Source organism: Protopterus annectens, chromosome 5.part0 (assembly GCF_019279795.1).
Source record: "Protopterus annectens isolate FY-2018-M chromosome 5.part0, PAN1.0, whole genome shotgun sequence".
NCBI classification, from domain to species: domain Eukaryota; kingdom Metazoa; phylum Chordata; order Ceratodontiformes; family Protopteridae; genus Protopterus; species Protopterus annectens.
Genome location: NC_056735.1, coordinates 682,533,609 through 682,550,250, shown reverse-complemented (window position 1 = coordinate 682,550,250; position 16,642 = coordinate 682,533,609). Strand labels below are relative to the sequence as shown.

Here is a 16,642-nt window from a genome sequence, read left to right as displayed (position 1 = left end):
ATCTCCCCGCCCTCCTCTGGACCGCTATGTAAACAAGTCTCTCCTAGCAGACACCAGGTGCAAGGGCCTCAGGATGTACTCCCACAGGAAACCCCTTTTGCGCTGTCTTCCCCAGCTTCTCCCTCTGGGGAAGTTCATCGCAAAAGCTTGTGCAAGAGGAATCACATGGACTCCACAGAGGAGTCCCTTACTGAAGACACAGACTTTGATGATGGGGAAGGATCGCCTCGCTCACCCTCTGAGGTATCCTTTGGTGATATCCTCAAAATCCATAAACAGAGAGGTGACTGGCAGCCCTCTAACCCGACCTCTGAAGAGTCTGTGTTCCTGCAGGCCTTTCACGCCCCAGCCCCCCTACCTCCTGGGTACTCCACCTGCCGACAAACTGGTCCGGCTCGTCATGCAGCGTGTGTGGAAGGCTCCTGACACCATTGAGGCCATTCCCCTGAGGCCAGATAAAATTTTGTCCCCTCCTGCTACTGACCCCCATTGTTCCAAAGGTCTTCCTGTAGATGCTCTGGTGGTGGCGGCCGCAACCAAGAAGGACCTGGCGGAAGAAGAAAGCCAGACTGTCCATCCACCCAACAAAGAGTCACAGGCTCTGGACAGAATAGGGAAGCGTACTTTTGCATCATCAACCTTTGCAATTGGGTCCCTGAATTCTATGGCATACTTCGCCAGGCTACAAAAGGATTTAGTATCTGAGCACTCTGAAACTTTGGTTAATGCCGTGTCTGATGAGTTCCATGACAAAGTGGCCTCTCAGCTGGCTACCATTGAATCGATATCAAACTCCTCCATGCGCCTGATATCTCACGCATCAGAAGGAGCAGCTAGAGCGGCGAGTTCAGGCGTTGTTTTGAGACGGCACGCCTGTATGCGCTTTTGTAATTTCACGGAACCCTTCAAGGCTTCCTTTCTCAATGCTCCCATTGAAGCCTCTTTATTGTTTGGACCCAAAGTTTAAAGCACACTGGCCAGATGTGAACAGGATGGTAAGGCCCTTTCTGCCGTAGGTGTCCGTTATTCTTCCACTCAACGTGCTTTCTCCAAAAACCAGAAGAGTGGGAAAATATGATACAAAAAGTCTTAGGGTTCATTCCATGACACACAGGCCGAGTTCTCCCCTAGAGGCCGAGGGGGAAACACACAGGGAAGATGCCCTTTTCGGGACAGAGAGGGTCCGCGTAACCAGGGTTCCAGGGACTCTTTTCCTGGTCAATCCTATCAGTGCTCCTGAAGAGCGGCCCAACTCCTTTCTTCTGGAGGTGGTTGGGGGTCATTTCTCCTTGTACCCTTCTGCCTGGCTAACCATCACCACCGACTCTTGGGTACAAAGGATAATAACCAGAGGTTACCATATCCCCTTCGATCTTTGTCCTGCCCCCCCAACAAACTTACCCGACGTTCCACCCAGTCAAAGGGAAGAAGCAGCACTAGAAATAGCAAAGCTGCTAAGAAAGAAAGTCATCCAAATAGTCCCTCCAGACCAGATAGGATCCGGATTCTACTCAAGACTATTTTTGGTGCCAAAGAAAACCGGGGACTGAAGACCAATTTTGGATCTCAGTGTATTGAACAAGTTTGTAAGAGTACAAACATTCTGGATGGTCACAATACAGTCTATCCTCACGCTTTTGGAAAAAGATGATTGGATGTGCTCGATAGATCTTCAAGATGCGTACTACCACATAAAAGTGGACAGGCCATCAAGAAGATTTCTGCGCTTCCGTGCAGGAGCCAGTCACTACCAGTTCAGAGTACTGCCCATTGGACTCTCTACAGCCCCCAGAGTGTTAACAAAGTGCATGGCAGTCGTCACAGCTCACTTGCGACTACAAGGATTCCAGGTGTTTCCATACCTAGACGACTGTCTCATCTCCGCCCCCACCAGACATTTATTGGAAGAAGCCCTGGCATACTCTCTCCTCGTTTCAAAAAGGCTAGGCATAACCATAAACTGGCAAAAATCCAATCTCCCCCCATCTCAATCCACAGAATTCATAGGGGTCATATTGGATACAAAGAATTGCAGAGCATCCATTCCAGAGCACAGAATTCTAAGGATAAAGCAACAACTGATCCCAATCCTTTCAAGGGAGAAATCCACAGCTCACTCTGTCCTACAGCTGTTGGGTTCCATGGCAGCCTCCATCACCATTGTCCCCCTGGCCAGGTTTCACATGAGGCTTCTACAATGGCTACTGCTTACCCAATGGTATCCTTTTCAGCATCCTCTTTCAGCCAAGATTCAAGTAACTCACAGGTGCAAACAGGATTTAAATTGGTGGATGACCCACAACCCATCACAATGGTCTTGCCCCTTCACCTCCCAGCAGCCCAAGGCTGCAGTGACCACGGACACCTCCCTGATGGGGTGGGGGGACTATGTCAGGGTCAAACAGTCCAAGGCACTTGGTCCGAATTGGAGGCCGAACTACATATAAATGTTCTGGAGCTGAGGGCGGTGCTTCTGGTGTTGCAGGCATTCCATCCCCTGCTGCCGTCTGGGACTATTTCGATACAATCAGACAACATGGCGCTGGTCTGGCCCATCAACAAACAGCGCGGAACCAAATTTTACCCCCTTTGTCCAGAGGCCATGAGGATATGGCAATGGGCGATGGCTACCAACCGTTTTCTTCTAGCAATGCACATTCCCGGGAGTTCCAAAGTGATAGCAGACAGACTCAGCAGGTGCATTCTGCAACCTCATGAGTGGTCCTTAAATCCCTTGATAGCGGCGGTGATCTTCCACCACTGGGGCCGTCCTTGCTGCAACCTGTTTGCATCCCCAAACAACTACAAATGCAGCAACTACTTCACCCTGATTCCCCCTCCGGGACAGTCACCCAGGGACACTCTAGTCCACAATTGGCCCTTGGGTCTTCTTTATGCTTTTCCACCTCTTCCCTTCATTCCCCAGTTTCTGAAGAAAGCCTGTCGGTTGAAGAGCAAGATGATCCTCATAGCACCATATTGGTTTCATCAGATTTGGTTCCCCTTCCTTGGCCTCACCTGCTAGATCAACCATGGATACTCCATCCAACCCCGGGGTTGATCTCCCATCCGCAGAATCTGATTCATCCCAACTTGGACAGCCTGAAGCTCACAACTTGGCTCCTCCAATTCCCTTGATTGCCAGGCAGAACGATCTTTCTTTACCAGTACGGGACATTCTTATTGCATCTCATAAGTCTTCCACTAGAATTACTTATCTAAGCAAGTGGAAAAGATTTACCTGTTGGCTGAAAGAAAAGCAAGTAGATCCTTTTTCAGCACTAGTTTCGATAGTACTAGAGTATCTAACCAATCTATTCCAATCGGGTCTATTGGCCTCTGCTATTAAGAGTTCATTTGGCTGCAAAATCTAATTTCCATGAGGGTGTCCAAGACTCCTCTCTTATGTCACACAAATTATGCAAGACCTTCATAAAAAGTGTGAATCATCTGAAGCCCCCTTTTAGAGAACCTATTCAACCACGGGACCTGTCATTAGTTCTACAAGCTCTGACACTGTCACCTTTCAAACCAGCTTCTTCATGTGACCTCAAATATTTGTCATGGAAAACCTTGTTTTTGGTCACCATTACTTCTGCCAGACGTATCTCTGAGCTTCAAGCCTTATGCATCAAGAGTCCATACTTGATTTTTCATAGAGATAGAGTGTCTTAGAGAACTAATCCTTCCTTTCTACCAAAAGTGATCTCTGAAATGTCCATTAATCAAACCATTGAATTGCCAGTTTTCTTCCCCAATCATTCAAACAGAGGAGAGTATTGCCTACATACCCTAGATATTCACAGACAAATTTGCTTCTACTTCAATAGGATTAAGGCCTCTCGTAAATCAGACCAGTTATTTTTGGCCTATTCTGGACCTAGATTAGGATGTGCTGTTGCTAAGGTCACATTGGCTAGATGGTTGAAAGACCTTGTAACCTTCACTTATACACAACGTAATATTTCTTTGCCGACTACCATCAAGGCTCATCCAACAAGGTCGGTGGCAGCTTCTGCTGCCTTCCATGACAGAGCTTCTTTACATGACATCTGTGCAGCTGCAACCTGGGATATGCCTCATACCTTCATAAATCATTACAAATTGGATTTGGCCTCCAGGGGAAGAGCATCATTTGGTTCTGTGGTGCTCAGGAATGTCCTTTCATGAGATCCTCCCAGGAATAAAGGTAGCTGGGGACTCTGTCCCATACGTTAGGAATGAACAAGGATTAACAATATCAGATAAAGAAGTTATGTCTTACCATAACATTCCATCTGTATTGTTGATCCTTGTTCAGCCATTACGACCCTCCCTCCTTCCCCCTCTTGTGGCTTCTAGTGGATCTCACCATCTGGTTCTTTTAGGTCGTTTGACCAGAGGTATCCTCTACCTTCTTTTGACTTGCAAACTCAATTTGAAGTAACAGGGAGAGGGGAATTCTGGGTAAGAGTTTTAGCTCGAGAGTTTGTAGCTGGTGCGAGCTTGGAAGAAGGCCGGCTCGGTTCGAGGTCGGAACCGATACCCATACATAATGACTGAATGAGGATCAACAATACAGATGGAACGTTATGGTAAGACATAACTTCTTTTTTTCTTCTGACCTCTCTGGATAATAAACATTTGTTTGGTGTTGGTGCAGTTTCTTCTGAATTAAGTCCCTGCAAGGAAAGAGTAAGGATTTACAGGATTTGAAACACATTTTTGTTTCACCTGTTCCCAAATTTCAAAGAAATTACTCTAACAAGCCTGCTTTTGTTCATAGGCAGTCTTGCTCTCCCCCCAAAGGCAAGAAGGGTAGTAGAGGGGCTCCTCCTGCTAAAGCTACCCAGTCTCCTTCTGCTCAGAAGCCTTTTTTTTGCTGACAAACCAGGTGCTGTATGACAGTCTGTCCTGCTGTTCTCAGTCACATTCCTCTTTCTCTGCTTCTTTCCCTGTCCTTTCCTCCTTAATTAAAGATTATCCAAGACTCCTGGGTGCTTTCCATAATTCACCAGGCCATTACATGGTTTGAAAATCCCCCCCCCCCCATTGTAGTCATTCCTTAGCCTCCTCAAGAACAACTGCTCCTTTTTTCCAGGTGTGTTTCAGGGTGGGAACAATTCAAGAAGTTCCAATTCCTCAGAGGGGGAAGGGGGTTTACTACAGAATGTTCTTGGTTCTAAGGAAAGTAGGCACCTGCAGACCTGTTCTGGGTCTTTCTCAGCTAAAAACCTTTTTGAAGGTTCCCTCCTTCCTTTTGTTTGCTATCTCTTCAAACCTTGTTTCCTGTTCTACATCCTGAAGCTTTTCTAGTTTCTTTGTATCTCAAGGATGCTTATCTACATATTGCCATTCATCTCCTTTTCAGGAAGGTTTTATGATTCTCTGCTGCTTTCTGGCATTTTTAGTTATCTGATTTGCCTTTTGGCCTCTCTACTGCCCCAAGTGTCTTCACCAAATGACTCACTACTATAATTGCCTTCTGCAGAATGAGAGGATTACAGATCTTTCTTTACCTGGCCAACCTGCTCATACACACCTTTTCTCTGGTGATTTTACTTTAGCATCTACACTTTGCTATATGTCTCCTGCAAATCCATGGGTTTACTGTAAATTTCCAAAAATCATTTCTGACTTCTTCTCAGGATCATCTTTTTCTAGGGTGAAGCTCCAAACTGCTCCAATGCTGGTATCCCTGCCTCCTCCTCCCAAGGCTTTAACTTTGATTGTCTTCTTTTAATCCCTTCTTTCTCTGACTACAGTTACTGCCAGAGGTTACATGGCATCCACCATTCCTCTGACCAAACTCCAAATGCATACTCTCCATTGGTTTCTAAAGTCAGTTTGGCTTTAACATTCTCATTCTTTAGAATTTCTAGTCCCTCTTCTTCCATGTTTCAAGCAGGCACTTCAGTGGTGGATTCATCAGTTGTCCCTCAACCCAGAGCTTCCTTTTCAGCCTCCAGTCTCCTCTCAGGAACTCTTCACAGATGCCTCAGATATGGGATGGGGGCTTCTTTGTAACTGCAGGGTCTTTGGTCTCTTCAACAAAAGAAAGAACACATTATTGTCAAAGAGATGAGAGCCCTTCTTTTGGCTTCTCAGGCTTTTCATACTCTTTTCTTCCAGGGCCCCTCAAAATTCTCACAGACAATACCACAGTGATGTGATACATCAACAAGCAAGTGGGAATAAGATCTTGGGATCTTACTATCCAGCATCAGGTGATCCTTCAGGTAGTTTACATTCCCTCAGATCAGAACATAGTGGCAGATTCTCTGAGCAAGTCCATAACACAGTTCCACAAGTGGATGTTTCACAGGGATGTGGTTCTGGACATTGTCCACTAGTGGAGTACTCCTCAAGTAGATCTATTTACCTTCCCTTTGAACAGACAACTTCCGCTCTTTTTTACCAGAGTTCCATGTACTCTGGCCTGGAAGGTGGATGCCCTCTCTTTTTCCTGGAATGGGATGTTTCTCTGTGCCCTCCCTTCCTCTCACATCGAAGGTCCTGGTCAAGATAAAACAGGATGCTTGCAAAATCGGTGTACATGCATTTGCATATACAGCTGATGGTCAAACGTGAAAATGCCGACTGTAGAACGCCAGGACCGTGGAATGTCGAAGCTACAGACATCGAATCCGAGAATACCGAATGCAGGCCAGGCCACTATACCCCCTCTTGACCCATGGTAGCGCTTGTTGCGGCGGGTGTGCGATCAGGAAATTCATATTCGATGTTGCGCATGACATTCTGCACATTTGCGCGAACGAGATTCGACAATTAAGTTTGGAATTCCACCGGATCGACCTTTGGCTGCGCGACCAATTGGATGTAAACCTGCAAAATCTTGCTGGTGACTCCCTTTTGGTCCAGAATGCATTGGTTTCCTCTTCTTCTGCATTTAATCAAGGGTAGTCATCACCAGTTACCTCACAGGGTAGACCTACTCACACAAGACCAGGGATCTCTCGCCCATCCCCACCTGTCCACTCTTCAATTGACATGATGAGTAATAGAGTTTTGATGCCCTTCGGACACCTTTTTTCTGAAGATGTGCTTTGGGTCCTGCATGAGGTCAGGAAAAATGGAAGACATTTTATGACTGGTTTCTTTCTCGTGACCTTGATCCACTTACTGTGGATGTCCCTTTGGTTTCCTCTTACTTGTGTGAATTGCTCAATGCTGGTTTGTCTTATTCTTCTCTTAAGACCCAACTGTCAACTATTTCTGCATGTCTGCCTTTGACTTCCCCTTTCATCTCTAGATTTGAGGTCACAGTTTCTTAAAGGCATTCTTCACATTATGCCTCCCAAGAAGCCTCGCTCTCCTTCCTGGGACTTTAATTTTAGTTTGGAAAAATTGATTCAGTCTCCTTTCGAGACTGCTGCTTCAGCTTACTTACAGCATTGTGCTTGGAAGATTGTTCTTCTTTTTGTTCATACCTCTGCTAGACAAGTTTATGAGCTCAAGCCATTATGACTGTTTCTTCTTTCTTAGTTTTTCATAAGGACAGGGTGTCCCTTTAAACTAATCCTTTTATTCCCAAGGTGGTTACTGAGTTGTCTGATAATCAGTCTCTTCATTTGCCCATATTTTCCTTTCTCCACAATCTGCTAGTGAGAAGGTTCTGTACACCTTGGATTTGCATAGAGCTCAGATAATATTTGGATAAAACTAAAGCTTTTCATAAATCTGAGCAGTTTTTTTTGTTTCTTTTCATCCTAGATCTATAGATTTGGCTGTTTCCAAGCAAACAATTTCTTCCTGGATATCTAAAGATATTTCTCCTTCTATTCCTTCCATGAGAATAGCCTTCCTTCTTATATTAAGGCTCATTGTAATAGAGCTGGGGCATTTTCTGATGCCTTTTCAAGGGTTTGGATACTAATTCTGTTCTTAAGGCAGCTACCTGGTCTTCTTGGTATACCTTTACCAAGCACTACAAGTTGGATGTGATTCCTAGGGCCAGATTGGTTTTACCAGGGCCATTCGTCATGGCTTTCATGAGGGCTCTGCTGGTCCTTCCTCCTCACAGTCTTTTTCCTGAAATATTGTACTCTCCCTATTTTAATGAATACTGCAACAGTGATATGAAAGGACATAGTACAGTTGTGTAAAATTTTACCACAACAGTAATGTCCTTTTTTCACTGTTGCAGTATTCACTCCCTCCCTCTTCACCCTGGTCCTTTTTTCCTTATGGATGTACTTGTTTCCTACTGGTAGCCTTAGGTTGCCGTTCCTACTGGGGCTTTTTCAGTTCTGAGGATGGCACTTCCGGGTGTCACCTTTATGCCCTACGCCAAGCACGGGGAGTATACATGTGATGTACGGTGTACCCATTACAACCTAAAGGCATTAGTATACTGGCCGGACATTGGGCTGCTGTAGGCAGGGGATCCCTATTGCAAAGAATACTGCAACAGTGAAGAGAAGGACATCTACTGTTATGCTAAGATTTTTATACAACTGTACTTTAATATTGTTTGTATTTGGTTTTGCTAATCATCCCTTTTGGCTTGATGTATCTCCAAATTAGTGTCAGTGGTTCAGCATGTAGCACACTCGTGTTTGATGCAGGATCAGAAGGCTATGGGTTTTTTCCCCTACCAGGTGTTTGAATTAATTTTCCTTTAATCTAGGTGCCATCTTTTTATACAAATCATTTAACTGAAGTCCTGTATGTATTTATTTGGTGTGGTAGCTCAGATGAATGTAAAAGATCCTTCAGCACTAATCAGAAAGAGTGAAGGATAGAGGTACTTTAATTACACACACAAGCATGTGTGTGTGTGTGTGTGTGTGTGTGTGTGTGTGTGTGTGTGTGTGTGTGTGTGTGTGTGTGTGTAAGTAATAGTTGCGCAATAATCACTTATTTACATATTAATGTAATATATCAGTGTTGCACAGTAAGCACTGACTTGCATACTAACATAGTCACCTATATGTGTTTCAGATTTTTTCCACTTTTTTCTTATTAATTTCCCCATCCTTTTGCCACAACCAAAGTCTAATTTTCTTTGTTGTTTCATTCAGTGTCTACTGGTTACTATGCAAAATCACGGAACACCTTCCATTTCCACATAACCTGTAGACAAATGAATATAATCCTGTCTTTACATTTTTTTGATGGTGACCGGGCAATATGTCCTTTATGAGAGATCAGCTTGGGTCTCCCCTGAAAGTAGGCCATGACTATTGAGAGTAACCCAGTCAACAGAAAGTAAATGCATTTATTTTTTCCATTGGACTTGTACATATGCATTCTATAGTTTACTTATACTGTATATTATACTGTAATATGTTAAAATTTGTATTTGCATTTTATTTATACTGATCTTTTGTTCTGACACTGTCAATAATACATACCTGGCCTATGTCTGAAATTAGTTTGTTATGGAACAGTGCATTTACCCCCACTTAATAAACTGAAATAAAATAAATATGTAAATACTGATGAGAGAAGAAATGTAGTCTGGAATGAGAAATGGGATTAGAGCATTTTAAATGTGAATACAGTAGAAGAATTCAGTGATACAAAAGTTAAAACCAACCAGCTGCAAATGGACAGAAACTATATTTGGATGCAACAAAAGAGGATGAGAAACTGAGTCAAAATCTTTTATCAGTAGTAAAAAAAAATGATAAAATTCTACATACCAAAGACAGATGTGTTTCTGCTAAATATGATTTTTCTCTTTTATGCAGTATGAAATAAAAGGAAGACAAGTTGATAATTCTGGGTATGAAGTGAGAGCTAAAACAAGTTAAGCTGTGCACATGTTTTGTTATTCACTGATACATGCACATGATGTTCAGCCATTGAATCAGAAAATAAATAATAAATGTTTTTGGAAGACAGTAGTATTGCTGCCCTACATTAACACTTTTACTGTTTTCTGTATCTGTGTAAAGATTTTAAAAGCAGAAGATTGAGAAGTAGTTGTTTTAAAATGATCTCAGTGCTGTATAGCTTGCACGCTGCTGTTGCCTTGGAGACTAAGAGGCCCATGATCTGTTCTCGTGAATACTGGAACATGCTGCTTTCTGTTACCTTGGTTACTCAGCCATCAGATATTCCTCATCTGACTGCCTGAAAATGGGTGTTAGTTTATTGACTGAATTTTCCTTCACAGATTTTATAAACTGCTTTCCTTCACAGATTTAATAAACTGCTTCATGTTTGATTTATCTTTGGTATTTATGGTATATGCATGTATTTATGTTATTAATGTGAAATGGTAAGCTCTAAGTTGTTCTGTTTTAGCAGTAATATGTATTTTGTTTTATTTAAGAGTCCAAAAAAGGAAAGTGAAAAAGAATTATCATTTCTGCAGACCCTATCAAATGAAAAAGATGAAAGGTAATCAAGATGCTTATTTTTAGAACTGACATTACAAGTGGTTTGAATAATACATCTGATTTAATGTAAGAAAATAATGTTATTCCTGAAGTTTGCATCTTCAGGGTTGGATATGCAAATTCCTGCTGTAGGAAACCTTTCAGTAACAGAACAGAACAATGTCATCTTTATGATATATAGTAACTTTGCATATTTTTTAAATTGGTTTAAAGATTGTTTGAAAAAAGCAACCTTTCACCAAGAACAAAGCAGGTGCACTTATACTAGACAAGGTTGTAGATGTGTACACAAGTCATAGTACGCAGAATAATTTTTGATGGGTAGCATTTTTTTGTACAATAAATTCTAATGCCTCTGCCCAAGCTGGGTGCAGTTCCCCAAGGAAGAAGTGTTGTATGTGCTCTAGCAAGGGCCCTAAACCTTCAAAATGACCCTGCCTTCCTTGCTGACAAGGCACTGGGTAAGTTTTCTACTCCCCACCAGGAAATCATTATCGTAAGTGTACCCCAGAGATGCTTCTGCCCCTTCTGTAGAGAGACAAGCAGGTTAAATATTGTCACTCTTCCTTCAGTCCAGTCAGATTCAGCAGATATTATTGAACTTGGGACAGTTGTGTTGCAGTCAGGGCTGTATCACTCTACCCCAGTTGGGCTCACCCTCCACCAAACCCCACCCCACGTCTCATAATATTACATTTACTAACATCAAAGTTGAGGTCATTGATGCTGTACAAGGTGTGTATTGTTTTGCAGACAGTTGTGTAGAACTTTGTCATCTTTTATTTTTACCCGGTTTGCAGTTATCAGCATGCTTGGTTATCCATTAGGCAATTTACCATTTTTTTTATCTAAGAAGAATGTTCCAAAAAGAAGTGGCTTCAGTAAGGAGCCTTTTGGAACCCCTCTGGTAGCCCATGCCAAAGCAAAATGGATAACTCCCTGCCCTGGCTAGTTTTGTTGTCTTGCATAGACACATGGTTACCCACTGAATTAAGTAAAGATTGGCATTAAATATTTTTAATAGACTGATATTAAATATTTTTCTGAATTATTTATTTATGTGGAATAATGCTGAACGTATTAGCAAGGTCTAGATAAGCAGTATACACGGTCAGCCTCTTCATCAAGTGCTGCTGTTAACCTCTTACGAAAACTTCATAAAATTCAAAAGCCAAAGTCTTCTCTTAACAAACCCATATTCTTCCATATCTAACCAAACAAAGTTCCCTTTGTCATTTTATGTAAGCTGCATTATGACTCTCTCCATGAGTTTACATAGAATACTGATAAGGCTGATGGGTCTAAAATTGTTTGTGTATGATATGATGCCCCCTTGTGAACTAGTACCAATGCAGTCTGTCACCACATGTCAGGGACATGTCCACAAGCTTTCAGTTAACATAATTTCTGGGGTATTCACTTCCTCGGGATCAAGGACTTACTGTAGATGGCCTTCAGTTGTGCATATACTGCATTGAATCTGTTTTCTGCTCAACACTTGAGAAAATGGTCAAGCAGATAAAGGAGTACAGTGTTAGGTGGTATCAAGTATTGTGTTGGGTTCTGAGAAACCCTTACATGCGTTGTCACCATCAGCTGGTTGACTGTTCCCATTGTATTAAAAGCCAGTTACAGTCCTCCTTCCAAACTTGCTATTGCTGTTCAGCTCATGTCTGTGGTGTGGGCTTTCCCCTCGACGCTAACACTGCTGTACCAGTACACTGTCTACGTTTCCAAGAACTCAGAGGTCCAAGATCCCTAGTTATGAGGTAGGCAGGAATGACCCCTCTCCTTCCATAAGCAATATTCAGAATAACTCTTCTTTTGGAAAATGTGCTGACTTATGAAGTCATCTGTGAACTAGCAGGTGACGCCTCTTCTTTCTCTCAGTAAATTCTCAAACTATGTCTGTAACGGAATACCATACTTTCAAGCATCCCATATCAGATTTGTGTTTGTTTTGTTTCAGCTGTATAAAGGACCCAGAGCCCACAACACTTTTTTGCTCTTCAGCCAAAATATTTGTCCCACAAGTATATTCATTGCCATTTTCTCAGCAGTCCCATCTCTAATGAACTGCAGTGGAACAGGTAATGGAAAAGCTAGAAAGACTCCCTGATATCAAGAATCTCTGGAATTTGTCTTGAATGCTTCCTCTTTAGTGGGATTCCATGTTGTACACTTCTCCTTTGTCTGTTCTGATGGAGTGGTTAGAGAAGCAGCTGCTAGTGCATATATGTAGTCAGTGCATGGCTAAGGCTACTTTCCTTTAAGGATGAGCTCCAGCAAACTATTCTCAATGCTGTGTTTTAGGGAGTTTCTAGAGATGCTGCAGAAGAGGGAAGGTCATTGTTTGCCATAGATGCTATACACATGAGTCCCCTGTCTTTTCCTTCCTTCATTTTGTCCATCCCACTTCACCAAGCAGAAAACCTCCACATACATTGAAGATGTAGCTCAAGCATCAGATAGTTTTGGCTTTTCATAAGGACCCATCCAATACTTGCAAACTTTGCATGGAGCATTACAGCAGTCCTAACTGTTGGTTGTTTGTAGAAAACTTGTTCTGTAAGTTTGTTCTGGCTTTGAAAGGTACCACCAAGGACAACTAATGCTGGACTTTGGCACATTAAGCCAATCCTTGCAATTACTGCATCTTCCATTCCAAAGGCAACTCTGTGAGACCAGTTATTCTCATACTCATGAAGCAGTCCTGTTCTTTAATGTACAAAAGAGCCATACTTTTATTTATGGGGTATGTACCTTTGAATGTTAATGAGCTAGTTGTACTGATTTGCATGTTGAATGTTACACAGAAGTTCCAGAGTTCATCTTTTGAAGTTCACCTAGTTTTCTGCCATGGCATGGTATCAGACTGTGGAAACAGTTGTGCCAGAACAAAAGAAATACAGCTGCAATTTTTTTTAAAAGTATGCTTTCAAGTATTTCTGTGTTTGGAACTAGAGAAGTTTAATTCACTGTAAAAAAATTGTGTAGCCAGTTCCCAAATTACTTCTCCTGTAAGAAGGGAATTTGTAAAAAACCTGGGAGCTTACAATACATGCATTTGATTTATTATTTTCTGATAGGGGTCACACCCCTTCCATTTAAACTGACAGCTGGCTGATTACAGTATGCCATCTTTGAAGAGAGGTTGGCCTCCAAGGTTAGTAGAAACTTGTTCTTCTCACATATGGGATAATTCATAGGAAGTATTAAAAGCTGTCAGTGAGTATGAGGCAGTTCTTGCATTTCCTCAAGGTTCGCACTTCTAGCAGGCTGACAGTGGATGGTAAGGTAAACTTTACTTCATGATATTTAGCACCTGAAGCAAAAAGGTACTTATGAGTGCTAATGATGTGAATTTGTAGGAATGATCTGCGTACTAGGAGACTAGGATGAGCAGATTTTAAAAGGAATATGGAAAAAAAGAGTTAAACCTTCTTGCAGTATCCGCTAAGCAGGCAGGAAGACGAGAAGAAGGGTAACCTGAACTTTAGAAGGCTAAGGGGGAGGAGCTTCCCAGTTTGATCGACTACTGCCCACTAGTATAAGCAGATGAGATTAGACTGGGACTGGGAGGTGTTTCCATTGTCAGTTTATAGTAAAGGCAGTCATCCCAAAAGCAACAGTGGTTGGCAGGGTAGGCACGAAGTATTAAGGATCTATGTAAAACAACAGGATTTAAAAGTATTTGAATAAATCTGAGAACTAATGCTTTTGCACTTACTAACAAGAGCAATGAAAGAAGAGAGGGAGGGACTTTGGTAATCAAATTTCCATCAGTGCGGAAAGCAATAGAGACACTAGCATTTAAAGTCACAACAGGATAAGAGAGGGAAGGCGCGGTAAAAAACAACAGAACTATAACAAACCAGAGATGGAATCAAGCTCTAAAACCTTGTTGTAGCCCACAAAACCTCTCTCTCACCAAGGCAGCATACTAGAGCTGAGGTCTAATAACAGGCTGCAGAAAAGTGTTTTAGTTGAAAACAAAATAATGCACTTACTGCAAAATGCTTAAAAACAGTTCTGACAGAAAATTAGAATAAGAAGTGCAATATATACATATATATATATATATATATATATATATATATCTTAATTTCCTGTTGTAGAGAGATACTTCTTTTGCTAAGAAATGTGTCCATAGAAGTAGTCTCATTCCAAGATATTCACTTGGACAAGAGCAAACCCTAGGCCTTGTGGTAAACAGAAGTGAGAAACAAATGGGAAGGAGAAAACAGTCCAGTCAGCAAATAGAAATGTAACAAACCAGGTGAAATCAGACACCAGAAAGCTTCTAGCTTCCACAGTTTCTTGCTCCTACTAAGGCAATGAACTATAGTAAAGGCTTAATAACTTGCTGAGCAAACTGATGTTTAAAGAACAAAGTAATACACTCACAGAAAAAACAACAGTACTGTAACAAGCTGGAGATGAAATCAGTCACTAATGTAGTCTACAAAAACTTTTCTCTCACCAAGGAAGTATACAGCAGCTAAGCTTTACGGTTACCACCCATCCCGTTGTCAGCAGGACACTCACTGATTGAGCTATCTCATCCCATTGCCTGTACTGTGAAGCAGTGGGACTTTAAAAGTCCCATTTTTTAATCACGCCTAATTGCCATGGAAAAGCCGAAAATACTTCAGTTTTTTCCATGGCAATTCAGTTACATCACCAACCCGGACCTGCAGGCATAGTTATTCCGTTAGGTCCAGGTGTTGTAAATCGTGCAGCAATTGGCTACAACTCTTGAAGGGGGGTGGGGATTCAACCAGGAAGAGATTTACAAAGGTCGTGGCTGTAGAGCGTTTTTTATTAGCGCTTCTACAGCCGCTGATATTATAAGACTGAGATTTTCTGTTTCAGAAGCCAGCCAGCCAGCCAGCCACTGAAGCAGGTGGAAGCCTGCTACCCAGCCAGCCAGCCACTGAAGCAGGCAGGAAGCCTGCTAGCCAGCCAGCCAGCCACACTGAAGCAGGCAGGAAGCCTGCAAGCCAGTCAGCCACTGAATCAGTCAGGAAGCTTGCTAGCCAGCCAGCCAGCCACTCCAGCAAGCAAGAAGCCTGCTAGTCAGCCAGCCATCCAGCCACTTCAGTAGGCAGGAAGCCAGTCATCCAGCCAGCCATTCCAGAAGCCAGTAAGCCAGCTAGCCAGCATAGACTGTGATGGTAGTAAGTACAGTAGTATTTTGTGGCTCTAGTTGTTTAAAATGGGAATATTATGCTTTATTTAAATTTAAGTTTTTAATGTTTAGCAGTATTTAAATATGTGCAGTGGTTATTTTGAGATTTCCAAGTAGTAGTTTTTAAAAGTATAAAAAGTCTGTGTGTGTGTGTGTGTGTGTGTGTGTGTGTGTGTGTGTGTGTGTAATTATAATTGTTGTGGTTGTTTTGGGATGATTTGGAAGCATTAGTTTTTAAAGGCTGAAATGCATGTATAGAAGTTTTTTTTTCTGGTGGGAGGCAATCATCACAAATAAATGCAGTGTGATATATTTCTGTTGTCTTGGCTTTTTCAGAGTACTTTCTGTTTACAGATAGAAAATCTTCGAGGATAGTCTGCACTTTTTCCTGTGGAAATGCTTGCAATTTAATACTGTCTTCAAAAAGTTAAGATATACTGCTTTGGGTATTTTTATCTAGTGTTAGTTCTTGCAAGTGTGTGTGTGTGTGTGTGTGTGTGTGTGTGTGTGTGTGTGTGTGTGTGTGTGTGTGTGTGTGTGTGTGTTTTTCATTTATTATTCTAGTAAGTACATTGTGCCAACTTGCCATAGCTGTTTCAATAATTGGAAATGTGGGTATTTTATTTTTTATGCTGCCTTTAATAAGGTTAAAATGTACTGTTTTGCTTATAATGTGAATATGGGTGTGCTGCTTTTACTTGAGCTTGTTTATTGCATTGTTATGTTGGGTAAATTACTGTTGTAGGTTTATTTTTATTTCTCTTAATTGCTATGTTTCAGGGTAAAAGGTGTCCATGGGGTCTGCTGTGCATTGTAGTTTATTTTAGCTGTTCTCGTAAGAAGTACTTTTAAAAGATAAAATGTTAAGTATACTTAAGTTTATTTATTTATTTTTGGGTGAGTGGATGCATGTTCAGAAGTTAACGCAGTTAACGCATTGCTTTTGAAATTGTGCTAAACATGCCATCATTGTTTCAGGATACTTTGCTTTCATAAGTAGCAAAGTTTGTATTTTGTTTTTAGTGATGTCTTCAATAAGTTTACAATGTACTACTTTCATTATAATGTGATTGCGGCCAGTGCTCCTGTTGGGCCTGTTCTT

General features: G+C 41.9%; 1 protein-coding gene and 1 long non-coding RNA gene across 2 annotated transcripts in view; one reads left to right on the top strand and one right to left on the bottom strand.

Annotated features, from left to right (window-relative positions):
• Nucleotides 1-3,498, bottom strand: part of LOC122802759 — a 6,562-nt gene extending 3,064 nt beyond the window's left edge. The window contains exons 1-2 of the long non-coding RNA XR_006364975.1: nucleotides 3,485-3,498; nucleotides 2,819-2,820 (exon numbers count right to left, since the gene is read on the bottom strand). This is a non-coding gene — a long non-coding RNA (uncharacterized LOC122802759). The remainder of the gene's footprint in view (nucleotides 1-2,818; nucleotides 2,821-3,484) is intronic.
• OFD1 (OFD1 centriole and centriolar satellite protein) overlaps nucleotides 1-16,642 on the top strand; it is a 1,865,993-nt gene that overhangs the window by 1,756,176 nt on the left and 93,175 nt on the right. Inside the window, exon 24 of the mRNA XM_044072530.1 lies at nucleotides 10,283-10,350. Within this exon, the coding sequence (XP_043928465.1) occupies nucleotides 10,283-10,350 (68 nt within the window). The remainder of the gene's footprint in view (nucleotides 1-10,282; nucleotides 10,351-16,642) is intronic.